General features: G+C 50.2%; 1 protein-coding gene across 1 annotated transcript in view; it reads left to right on the top strand.

Moving 5' to 3' along the window:
* The first annotated feature begins 1,734 nt into the window (after positions 1 to 1,734).
* LOC137898039 (membrane-associated guanylate kinase, WW and PDZ domain-containing protein 3-like) overlaps positions 1,735 to 12,137 on the top strand; it is a 74,538-nt gene continuing 64,135 nt past the window's right edge. Inside the window, exon 1 of the mRNA XM_068742034.1 lies at positions 1,735 to 2,041. Within this exon, the coding sequence (XP_068598135.1) occupies positions 1,735 to 2,041 (307 nt within the window). The remainder of the gene's footprint in view (positions 2,042 to 12,137) is intronic.

Here is a 12,137-nt window from a genome sequence, read left to right as displayed (position 1 = left end):
GTCGTGTGGAGCCAAATCCGGCGGCGTCCTCTGAAGCGTGGATCTAAGTGTGACTTCTTTTGCGTCTTCTTGGGGAGTCTCCCCGCCGAGCGATGAATGATTTAATTCAAACTTGTGATGCAGCGCATCCACAAAACAGAAACTGCTGATGCTTCCAGCCATGATGGTAATGACCTCCACCGCCTAGCGCTGACATGCGACTGAACAGCGCACACACACACACACACACACACACACACACACACACGCACGTCAGTTTCGTCACCAGGAGTTCTGGACATGGCGCATCGTTTGGAACCAGCTGTGGAACACCGGGATGGTTCTGCAGAGATCAAGTCTTCCATCAAACGTCGGAAACGCAAAGCGAAACAGCCTGAGTCCACGGGGGCCTGGCTTATACACCAGAGGGTTGCTGGTTCAAGTCCGGCAGTATAGCTGGAGGGATGTCAGTCCATCTCCTGGGCACCGACCCATCTCTACGTTACACACACACACACACACACTCAAATGGACTGGTGCCTGACATGAATCCAGAGATCTGAAGGCGTGTGTGGATGCAAGTAAAACAGGAATGCAGATCTGTGATAAATAGAACAAAGAGACGATAAACGTAACATTTCCTACAGACTCATGAACGTTCAGCAGTAAATCCCCAGAAGTGACGGGAGGAGACGGAAGACGTGTCTCTCTCTCTGCAGGCATGGGAAGCAGCAGCGCTCCGTGTCGGTTTCATCGGTCCAACCATCCTCCCGTTACGCACAGACGCTGCCGCTGAGCACGTACGCAGCCTGCCGTGATGGGAAGGAGCTGGAAGAGGGCGGTTTTATTTATCCCATTCTGTCAATAGGTGGCGCTGTGGAAGCACTTCTCGATGAGATCTGAGCAAGTGAAGTCTTAATAGGGCGTGAGAGGCGTAAAAAAATGACGCGTAAAATGACGCGCTCTGGGCATTTCTTTTAGTCTCGTCTTGTTCCACCTAAAGCCCTTAAATAAATGCGCGTCATGCCCTCTCGGGCGGGAGAACGTTGCCGAACCCACACATCATGCTTCTCCTTTAGTACCACACCTCGCCGGAGGATGGCGCCAGCGTCCCGGAGCCCCGGCTGCGGCCCGACGCGCGTAAAAACGGGCGTCTCTGAGCTGGACAGCGTCTCTTGGCGCTGCCAGGTGTGTTCAGACCTGTAAGCAGATCAACGACCCGCCGCGTCAGCAGCAGCCGGATCTCAGCGATGACCGCCGGCTGCGCGCAGGTATCGGGGACGCCTCGCTGACGCTGCGCGTCACGAACACGGTCTGACGCCGTTTCTGTTTGGGCTCCGACGCGCTGGCGTCTGGAGGCGAAGGGGGGCGCGGATGTGTTTCCAGAGCAGCGATGAAGAGCCCGAAAACCTGACTTAGTCTCGGTTTCAAGCCCCACGCCGCGACCAACTCCCCGCTTTTACGCACGCGGAGCGACTGGAATTATTGCAGCCCAGGCAACTGCGCGCTCACCGGACCACACGCACGCGGGGGGTGGGGGAATGGACGAGCTCGGACGCGGACTCCTGCGTGGGAACCAGCCTCCTATATGTTCGGCTCCGGGGAACGACTCGGGAGGATTCATTAGGCCGCGTCCGCGTCCGCGTCACGGCGCGCGCGTTTAGCGTTCGCAGACCCGACTCGACCGCAGCCAGGTCGTTCATCGGATTGAGAACGCGGGAGACAGGAGACAGGAGACAGGAGACAGGGGACAGCATGTCCAGAACACTGAAGAAGAAGAAACACTGGTCCAGCAAGGTGGTGGAGTGCGCGGTGTCGTGGGGGAGCCTGGGGGACTTCGGCTCCGTGGTGGAGGTCCTGGGCGGCGCGGAGCTCGGGCTGTTCCCGCACCTGGGCCAGATGAAGCTGGACGTGCTCGTGTGCCACGTCGGGAAGCTGCCCTACTACGGAGACGTGCTGCTGGAGGTCAACGGGACGCCCGTCAGCGGACTCACGAACCGGGACACGCTGGCCGTCATCCGGCACTTTCGGGAGCCGATTCGCTTGAAGACGGTCAAACCAGGTGCGTCCCCGCGTGTCTCTCTGTGCGTCCCCGCGTGTCTCTCTGTGCGTCCCTGCTCGTCTCTCTGTGCGTCCCCACTTGTCTCTCTGTGCGTCCCCGCTTGTGTCTCTGTGCGTCCCCGCGTGTCTCTCTGTGCGTCCCCGCGTGTCTCTCTGTGCGTCCCCGCGTGTCTCTCTGTGCGTCCCCGCTTGTCTCTCTGTGCGTCCCCGCTTGCCTCTCTGTGCGTCCCCGCTTGTCTCTCTGTGCGTCCCCGCGTGTCTCTCTGTGCGTCCCCGCTTGTCTCTCTGTGCGTCCCCGCTTGTCTCTCTGTGCGTCCCCGCTTGTCTCTCTGTGCGTCCCCGCTTGTGTCTCTGTGCGTCCCCGCTTGTCTCTCTGTGCGTCCCCGCTTGTCTCTGTGCATCCCAGCCTGTCTCTGTGCGTCCCGGCTTGTCTCTGTGCGTCCCCGCTTGTCTCTCTCTGCATCCCCGCTTGTCTCTGTGCGTCCCCACTTGTCTCTGTGCGTCCCGGCTTGTCTCTGTGCGTCCCCGCTTGTCTCTCTGCATGTGCGTCCCCGCTTGTCTCTGTGCGTCCCCGTTTTATTTTAGACTTCTCCCCCTTTGAGTTGAAACATGCCAACTTCTCATTGGCACATGGATTTATTCGGATACATTGATGTAAAATATAATTTAAACGTGACTTGGTTGACATCAACTGTGTCCCCACCGGTGTCTCCATTTCCACGTCCCAAGAGGATGTCCCAATAGGCTTCCGTTGGGAACCTCCCACCGTCCTACAACTTCTAATGGCCAATTCCCTTCCACTGTTGTCAGGACAAGCAAATAGTGATAATGGTAATAATGGCATGCGGCCCAGATGGAGCCTTCCAGGCTGAGTGCACTTACATGCATAGAAATGAGTCCTAATTACATTCTCCATTATTCAAGATAACTCTGCTGCAGTGTGGCCAGCAGCTCCAGTGGTTATAGGCTCGCGTCTCGCGCTGCATCCGGCTCTCAAAGGATGCTGTCTTCAGCAAACCAGCTCTGATAATGAGGCCTGAAAGCTGTGATGTGCGCCGAGCTCCTCCGGTGATGCGCTTTGTAGGTGCAGGGAAATGGCTGCAACTGGGATGGTTGGGAGCGTTACGTCAGCGGCAGCTGAGTCCCGGCACCGGGGCCCAGGATCCCTGAACCTCAGCTGTGGGCCCATGTTTGTCAGTCTGTGGAGTTTTCTTGCATATATTTTTTTAAATACTTTTGTGATTGAATATTTCCTTTAAGCTACAGAGTGATGAATACTGCTCTGTTGGCCTGGATTTATGAGCCGGCTGCCTATTAGTGTGCACCCACATGGAGGTGTGTGTGTGTGTGTGTGTGTGTGTGTGTGTGTGTGTGTGTTTCATGGCTGCATACTCCCAAGAGCTCCTAACACCACACTCTCTGCCCCACTAACCAAGGATGATTAATAAAGGGCATGGAGGAATGAGCGAGAGAGAGAGAGAGATAAAAGCATTGGGAGGATCTGCGTTGGCTCCGGGCTTAACTTCAAGGCTGGTTTTGCTATTTAACGCTCGCTGGGAAGTAATTGGTGGGAAGGATGTCAGAATTCCCGATTCCCTGTTTCTTCCCTGTTTCCGGTCCGGCCTGTATTCTCAGGTTCCTGCAGCCACTCGTTTGTAACGCCCCAACCAGCACGGATCAGCTCGTCACTATTCTGTTTGCAAAAAAACAAACAGTCTCACAAATCCCGCCTTGCGTCGGTCTACAGGTCGGCTTGTTATTGTGTGTGATTCCGTGTTGTGCACGTGCGCTCTTCCACGCAACATGCATACATTCCTGTGTGGTAGTCTCATGTTTAATTCACACCTCTTACATCATTGACTCTTCTGGAGGGAGGCGGTGGGCTTTGAGGGTCAGCTGGGTGCAGGAAGCTGAGCTTGGATGATGGCGCCCGGCAGCGACGGACGGACTCGGGTGCTCCCTCTTGGTCTTCCTGCTTCGTGTCCGCTGGAGCGCTGGCCTCCTGAGCCGCTGGCGAAGTCCAGGGTGGTTCTTCGGGAAGGGATGGGGATGGAGAGACACAATGCAAAGACGCTTGTTTCAGTAGACGAGGGGTCGGCAACCTTTTTCTTGACGCGTGCCATTTTACAACGTACTCAGGCCCCGAGAGCCAACGCGTACTTCTTCAATTAAATCATTTGTAAATTATCTGTTTTTACAGGTTTTTTTTTTTTTACAGTATTTAAAAAAGCATGCCTTAGTTGATCGTTGTATGTAATAGTGCACATCTATGAATCAGTGTTGTGTAGGGCAGTGGTCCCCAACCACCGGGCCGCACAGAAAGAATAACTAATGTATCAAATTTGCGTTGTATCGATTATTAGCATATAAAAGGTGTTTTATTTTTAAAAACGACCGGATTTTTGGCAACGCAACATTCGCCTGTGAATTTTCGTGCTTTACGTGATACGTTACTAAAAACAGACGTGAACAAGCGAAAATTAAATAAAAAAACAAACAAACGTCTTTGCAGAGCTTCTTTGCTAAGTCCAGCTGAGGAGGAAGACGTGGCGCCTCCAAGAAAATAAAACCTCTTTTAACAGACGAACCAGGAGTCAGACTTAAAACTCGGGTTGAGCTAAAGCTGCCTGGCTTCATTAACGAGGCAATGAAGGGGTCAATCATTTGTAAATTATCTGTTTTGAGACCACAACTAATGGTGAGTAGATATTGGTGTAATACGTTTTTTAACAGTTATTGCAATGCATTATATAAAGTTTATTGGTGAGATCATATTCCTCCTTTTAAATTTAATTACCCCACCCGGTCCGCGAAAAAATTGCCTGATGTGGCGAGGCAAAAATTGTGTTATTTTTGTTGTTGTCGTGGGAATCAAATTACATAATCAAATTTGCTTTTGATCATTTCCCCTGCATCGCATTTAAGCTACCTGCTTATTGCGCACGCATCAGCGTAGCTGCTGATCACGCCAACAGAGAAGAAAAGGGTGACGGGAGCCCCTAAGCCCCTTATCAAACCGCAATAATCACGTGAATGCGCTGCTCATATCGGGACGTGCCTCTCGATGGAGCCATCCTCCTCAGGCCATGCTCTGTCACAGTAAAACATTTGCAGAAGGCGTGAGAGTGGGAATGGGAATGCAGCCGACGAGAGAGGATGGTCAAACATCTGCTCTTGCCTTCGAGACTTTTCTGACAATCAGCTGAACGGGTGCAGGAGAGCCTTCAATGGCACAGAGCTCATAACTTAAGGCTCTGTGAGCTCTAAGTGTTTTTTTTAAGAGGTTTTGAGACTTCTCCAGCCGCTCTGCCATTGGATTCAGCGACTGTTTGCTTCTTCGTACTGTGGCTATGCTTTATAATCTTCATTTAATTTCTTGCCTGGTGTGCGTGTTACGATCTGCCGTCTACGACCGTCTCGCTTTCTAGGCCGGGCCTCCCTTGGAATAAAACCACTCTTCGTCTCACTAGTGCCAACTGGCTCGATGGGACAAACGGAACCTGGACACACAATGAGTTTTAGGCGCTAGCGAATTTTCATTTGCCTTATTAATCATTTGTAGGCAACACAGAATACAAAAAAGGAAACTTGGCAACGCTTCACTGGATGCCTCCATGAGCATCCATCAGCCACTCCGCTGCTGCAGCATGCACTGAGGATAGCGGCGTGCTTCTGTATGTTTCAACCTATTCACTGCGCGATCGTGTGTGTGTGTGTGTGTGTGTGTGCGTGTGTGTGTGCGTGTGTGTGCACCCTGCAGCACCAGTGATCAGCTCCTGAAGCACTGAGGCTGCTTCTTGTGTTCAGATCAGAGCCTTGCAGAAATATCCGTTCAGGTACTTCCAATAATTAACATTTTGCAGGCGACTGTCCATGAAAGCAAAGGGTTTGCTCAGTTGTCATGGAGATGGGATTGATGTAAAAGTCATTCATCTTCTGGCTTTGTTCAGTCAACGGTGCAGGAAGAAGTCAAGGACATGGTAAAGACAACGGCTCTGTCCAACAGCGGAGACGCGTCACTGGAAAGTGTAAATGCAGCGGCATCAAGAGAATATCTGAAACGTCAACGATGCTTTGATCTGGAAAAGTCCAAATGGAAAAGTCATATGTTTCAGATGGGTAAACCATAAACAAATGACCAGAGAGGAGCAGCAGGGCGTCGAACCCTCCTCCAGCAGGCTGCTGGCGTGTCACGGTGCTCGTCGGCCGGCTCTAAGAGCCGCGTTGTCACGACAACTGAGTGAGCGGGAGCGTTGCATCGCTGTTCGTAACCTCGCCTCATCAACGTCTCGCTAACTTCCGCCGCTTGTCTCCCTTTCCTTTTCACCAGGAGACATGCTTTGGTGTCGGATTACATCTTTAGTTCACCGTGCAGAAAAGAAAACTGCTTCCAACCAGAATCCAGATCCAACTACAAAGATCTTCGTTATCATAGGGCCCCAAATGGTCCTTCATTGTGTCCATCCTTCCTTACCTCCCTTCCTTCCTTCCTTCCTTCCTCCCACCATTCCTCCCTCCCTTCTCTCCTTCCTCCTTCCATCCTCCCTTCCTTCCTTCCTTCCTTCCACCCTTCCTCCCTCCCCTCCTCCCTTCCTCATTTCCTCCCCTCCCGGGTCAACGTCCTATGCGTTTGTGTCGACTTAGCCTTTGATATCTCATCCTTTAAAGCGTTTTGTTGATTTGGTTTGTTTGTCCTCTTTGACTCTCATGAAGCATTTCCTGTCTGTGCCTGAGGCAGCTGTCACAATTCTAGTAAAGTGATGCTGTATTCTCCACACATCCCCCACCACACACACACACACACATATGCAGATTTTACAGATGTTGCAGTTGAAGCCCCAGAATGAATCCAAGCCTCAGATGAACGGAACCTGGCGAGCTCTGTGTTGATGTAGGCAAACCTCCATCACGGCGGACATTAACAGCATGACGTGGGAATCAATCTAAGGCCACCTGGAAACACGGAAAACTAACTAACCAATTATGAGAAGGACACCACTTTGAGGACCAAACAAAGGATCTGTGTACTTTCATGGAATTATGTCGGGGGGGGGGGGGGGGGGGGGGGGTTGTGGGAGGAGGCGTGTTACAACTAGAAAACAAAGAGTAACGTTGCTCCCGGGGTCTCGTCTTCAATAATTCATCAATAGCAGAATCAGAGGCTCCACTCCTGTGCTGGGCGTCTCTGAGTGTTGTTGGTAGCTGGTGGGGTTAGACAGAGCTGCCGTGAGTCCCACCTGTCCCACCTGTCCCACCTGTCCCACGGAAAATGCAGATCCGGACATTTTGAAATGAATGCCATGGACATTTCGTGATTGTTTGGCCCTGCAGATGTGAAATGTTTGCGGCTTTGCCTTTGTGGATGCTGGTTAGTCTCGTAGAGTTGTGCTATAAACAGCCGCGCCACGGAAGCAGGGAGGACATTTTGACCTTCTTCTTGTCTCATCTGTCCGTAAGGTCTGTGTGCGGGCTGCTGCATTCTGACACTGAACGCACATGGGTTCATCCTTCCCACGCTAGCTTTCATTGGCTGGACTGGGAGGGAGTTCAATGCGTTATTAGTTTTAAAGCCACCAACACAATGTTGCTGTTTTCCTCTTATTCAACACAATGTTGCTGCTTTCCTTTTATTTAACACAATGTTGCTGTTTCCTCTTATTTAACACAATGTTGCTGTTTTCCTCTTATTCAACACAATGTTGCTGCTTTCCTTTTATTTAACACAATGTTTCTGTTTCCTCTTATTCAACACAATGTTGCTGTTTTCCTCTTATTCAACACAATGTTGCTGCTTTCCTTTTATTTAACACAATGTTGCTGTTTCCTCTTATTCAACACAATGTTGCTGTTTTCCTCTTATTCAACACAATGTTGCTGCTTTCCTTTTATTTAACACAATGTTGCTGTTTCCTCTTATTTAACACAATGTTGCTGTTTTCCTCTTATTCAACACAATGTTGCTGTTTTCTGTTAAACACAATGTTGCTGTTTTCTGTTAAACACAATGTTGCTGTTTCCTCTTATTCAACACAATGTTGCTGTTTTCTGTTATTCAACACAATGTTGCTGTTTCCTCTTATTCAACACAATGTTGCTGTTTCCTCTTATTCAACACAATGTTGCTGTTTTCTGTTATTTAACACAATGTTGCTGTTTTCCTCTTATTTAGTGAGAAAGAAGCAATTTTTCCTGACATTTCAGCAGCATGAGAACCACCTGGAAGTTGATGGACACAGGTCAGAGTGGCAGCGTTTAATGAGCTGCGTGTGTGTGTGAGAGACAGAGAGAGAGAGAGAGAGATACAGACTGGAGGAATGGAGGCGTTTTGGATGAGCAAACAACCTGATCTCTCAGACTTACTGTAAATCTGCTTTGCTTGGAGAAAGACGGTTCTGGAAGTTGTGTCTTTGGCAGTGGAGAATTAATTGCATCACCTCTTGTAGGACAAACGGCCATAAAGCTCTATGTCATACAAATAACATGTCTGTTGCATGTCGAGTTTTCTATGGGATTGTTTTCAGCGGGGTATTTTGGGAGATTTGTGTTCTGCTGTGCCTTCTGTGCCTGTTCCAGTTGGAGCCCACACTGATGTCTTAAAAGCTTTGTTATATAAAATTATATATGTACTCGGTTCGACTCAAGCTGAACCGACTCGGTTCGACTCAAGCTGAACCGACTCAGGTCGACTCCGCCTTCTTTGCGTCTCTTCAGTTCGCCTGTCCGAGCTTTTGCCTTCACCTGCTTTGTCCCGGCTTTGTCTCTCGTCCGCTCTTGTGTTTCTGATGGAAGTGGGTTCAATCATAAAAAATGATTCAGTGTTAACAGTTTATCCTCTGGAACCCGTAGAAATGAATCATCAGAGGAGCTTGAAACCCCCCAGAAGCACGTTCGTGCGTGACGCGGCTACAATATTGGGAAACAGGCTTTGGTCTCCGGCGTGGTATTTGTTGCTGCCTCTTTGCCGCGCATCGCTCATATCCTGCTCGTGTGAAATGGACCCGAGGAGTGCTGAGCGTCGCCTCGGTCCGCGTCTGAGAGCAGATCGGAGGAGACGGCTGCTGAGGAGTCACTCCTCGCTCTGAGAGTCGCGTTTATTTCACCAGAGGCGCAGCAGCCGTACGGCGGCTGACTGACCCAGCGCTGTCGAGGACGCTATCTTCATGCAACAGCGATTGCTCCTTGCCCCCCCCCCCCCCCCCCCTCCTCCTTCAGCTGCGCTGAGTGATTGCACATATAGTCGCCAGTGTGTCTCTACCCACTTTCTTGTCATCCAGATGTGCATTATCCTCCAATTGGTGTTTGTCACTGCCAGATAGGCGCTCAGGTCACCGACAGGTAATGTGCCTTGACGTCTGAATTAGTCTGCTCTTCCAACGGGTGATTAGCAGGCAGCTGAGGGTTCTGGGAGGACCTTGATATGCTGCTGGGGGGACGGGCAGCTGGTGAACCAGTAATGGGCCTCGTCGTGAAGCCGTCACGGTGTGGCTTTCCACATGACAGGGGGGCGGGATGGGGAGTGTGGCTATTTGCACTGGTGATTTTTAGTATGTTCTATTCATTAGCTGGCTCAGTGTGACCCACCGATCAGAGCTTTCTCTTCCTTACCTTTTTGTGCCTCGGCTGTGTGCGTGCTCCCCTTCCTCCGGCTCCTTTATTATTCCTTCGCTGTGCGACTCGCTGCGTGCCTGTAGCGGCAGGCGAGCGGCTGGCGTTGTAGAATTGTAATAGCGGGGGGGGGGGGGCAGTGCCAGGCCTTCCGTTCCCAGCTCGCTGTAGGCGTGTGACTGAACGCCAATGAGACGGTTACTGTTGAGGATGGCTGCATCGGGGGAGCGGTGGCAGAGCGCGTCTGAGTGGCTGCAGAGTGGGGTGGGGGGGGGGGGGGCATGCATGTCTGCTCCCAGAGGCCCGCTCAGCGTCTGGGTCATTGCAGCTCAGCGAATCATCAGGACGCTCCCGCCGTTGTGCTTCCCTGCCAGGAGGAAGATAACATAAGTGCATCCTCCTCTGTATCGCGCTGCCCCAGAAAGTGGGCCGATTCAGAAAGGACACGGTGATAAATGACACCGGGGTAAAGGCCGGCAGGTAGAGCCTCACCGAGACAGGGATGGATGAACGTCTCCTCTCCTCTCCTCTCCTCCATGTGATATCTTATTTATACCCTTGTAATAACACTTGGTATGTTTCAATATAATTTTCTCACCTTTGGTAGTCATGACAACAAAGAGTTTGTGTCTGTGTTGTTGTTTTTTGACAGTAATAGATGCTGAACATATTTCCCAAACATCCTGGCGGACAGGAATGACCACGCTGTCTATTAACAGCAACGCAGGACTGCGATATTAATGAAGCGCTGTGATGCACATGGGCTTTTCCACACACACACGCACACACACACGAATCAGCGTGTTAAGCTGTCCCTTTCCCAGCATGCACGTGGTTCTCCACATGACACAGATGTTGTTAACAGTGGAATGGAGTGAGGGGAAGCCGTCAGCTCGCCGGCAGATAGACGAGCCCTGGGTGTTTACAGCTGTGGTGAACAGTTGTGTAATACACCGTTGTGGTTTTTCAGGAAGTGTGATTGTACTCCACCGTGTTGCATCATGGTGGGACCTGCAGCCCAGAGCGTTTGTGATTGGCGTGAAAGTTTACCCCATCGTCTGTCATCACACCTGTCTCTTAAGACGCCAAACGTGGAGCTGCAGAACTGCATTTCCCACAACGCAGCCTGTGTTTGAATGTATTTCTGCTGTGAGACTTGTATGAGTCATTATGCTAATGTCCCTCAAGTGTAGAAAATGAAGCGTGTGTGAATCACTGATTGATTATATATACCTGTACTGTACTTTCAGCTTGTCCCCTGAGGGGTCGCCACAGCAAATCAACTTTCTCCACTTCACCCTGTCCTTTGCATCGTCCTCCCCAACACCAGCCACTCTCATGTCCTCCCTCACTACGTCCATGTATCTTGTCCTGGGTCGACCTCTAGCCCTGTTCCCTGGCAGATCCATGCACACACAGTACAAATATTCAAAGTCTAAACCTGAAGTACATCACAGCATAAACCCGATGTGGAAACGGTTACAGATGTTGATTAAAAGCAGATAATCTATGGGCTACTGGGCATCAGGAGGCTTTCTGACTGGTTGAGCTTTCAAGGCTGTCATCATCAGTCAATCCTGGTTTCCATTTTGAGCTCAACATCTCTGATTAATTTAGACTCATGCATGTGAAGGAAGCCTTCCAAAAGTGGCCTTTATAAATAATGACATCCCTGTGAGTAAGCCAGAGCACATCCTGAACACCAGACTGGCCTCAGCATGCAAGGAGTGAGTCAGGCATCATTTTAAATGTTGTTCCTCAAAGCGCCAAAAAATAAACAAACAGATTCCTATAATGATGTAAAATTTGCAGAGCAAAGATTTAGGATTAACTCTTTGAGTGCCATTCACGTCTGAAGATGTTTTTTGAAACACAAACATTCACTGGCAACCCTGACATTGAACTCTGCCTCTCTTCGATGGGCAATAACTGCAGAATGAAAAACGGTAGGAACACATTTTATTTTCTGATGAAAGAAGAGACCTTGATCTTTCATTTGGTGGGTTCGGCGTTTGCATAGTCATAGTAAAGAATATTCTGTGGGGCTTGGAACATCAGGATAAATGCGCGAAAACTGGGGCACTCAGCATAGAGCCGAGCTGAAAATGTCTGGCACTCAATGAGTTAAAGAAGAAGATCTTCATTTGCTAACTCATTAAATGTCACCAAACCCCATTTTGTTTCTGATACTACTTAATGATGATTATTATTAATACTAATAAATAAATACATAATCATGAATAATGCATAAAGCCATAATTTAATGTCCTAAAATTCAAGCTGACATCGTCGAATTGTCTGTCTTTTCCAACCACACTGAAAGTGTTCCCTCATCGAAGTCGCATCAACGGACCTGCTGGTTTTCGTGCCCCGCTTTGGCGCCTCGGGTCGTGTGATGCGGCGCGGCATCAACACGAGTCCCGAGTCATGACGGACTCGGCTATTGCCGTTGTCCGACTCTGACGCTGACCCCCAGTCTGTCCAGAAGGCTG

Source organism: Brachionichthys hirsutus, chromosome 8 (genome assembly GCF_040956055.1).
Source record: "Brachionichthys hirsutus isolate HB-005 chromosome 8, CSIRO-AGI_Bhir_v1, whole genome shotgun sequence".
Taxonomy (NCBI): domain Eukaryota; kingdom Metazoa; phylum Chordata; class Actinopteri; order Lophiiformes; family Brachionichthyidae; genus Brachionichthys; species Brachionichthys hirsutus.
The sequence above is the reverse complement of the archived record's forward strand: the minus strand, read 5'-3'. Positions and strand labels throughout refer to the sequence as shown.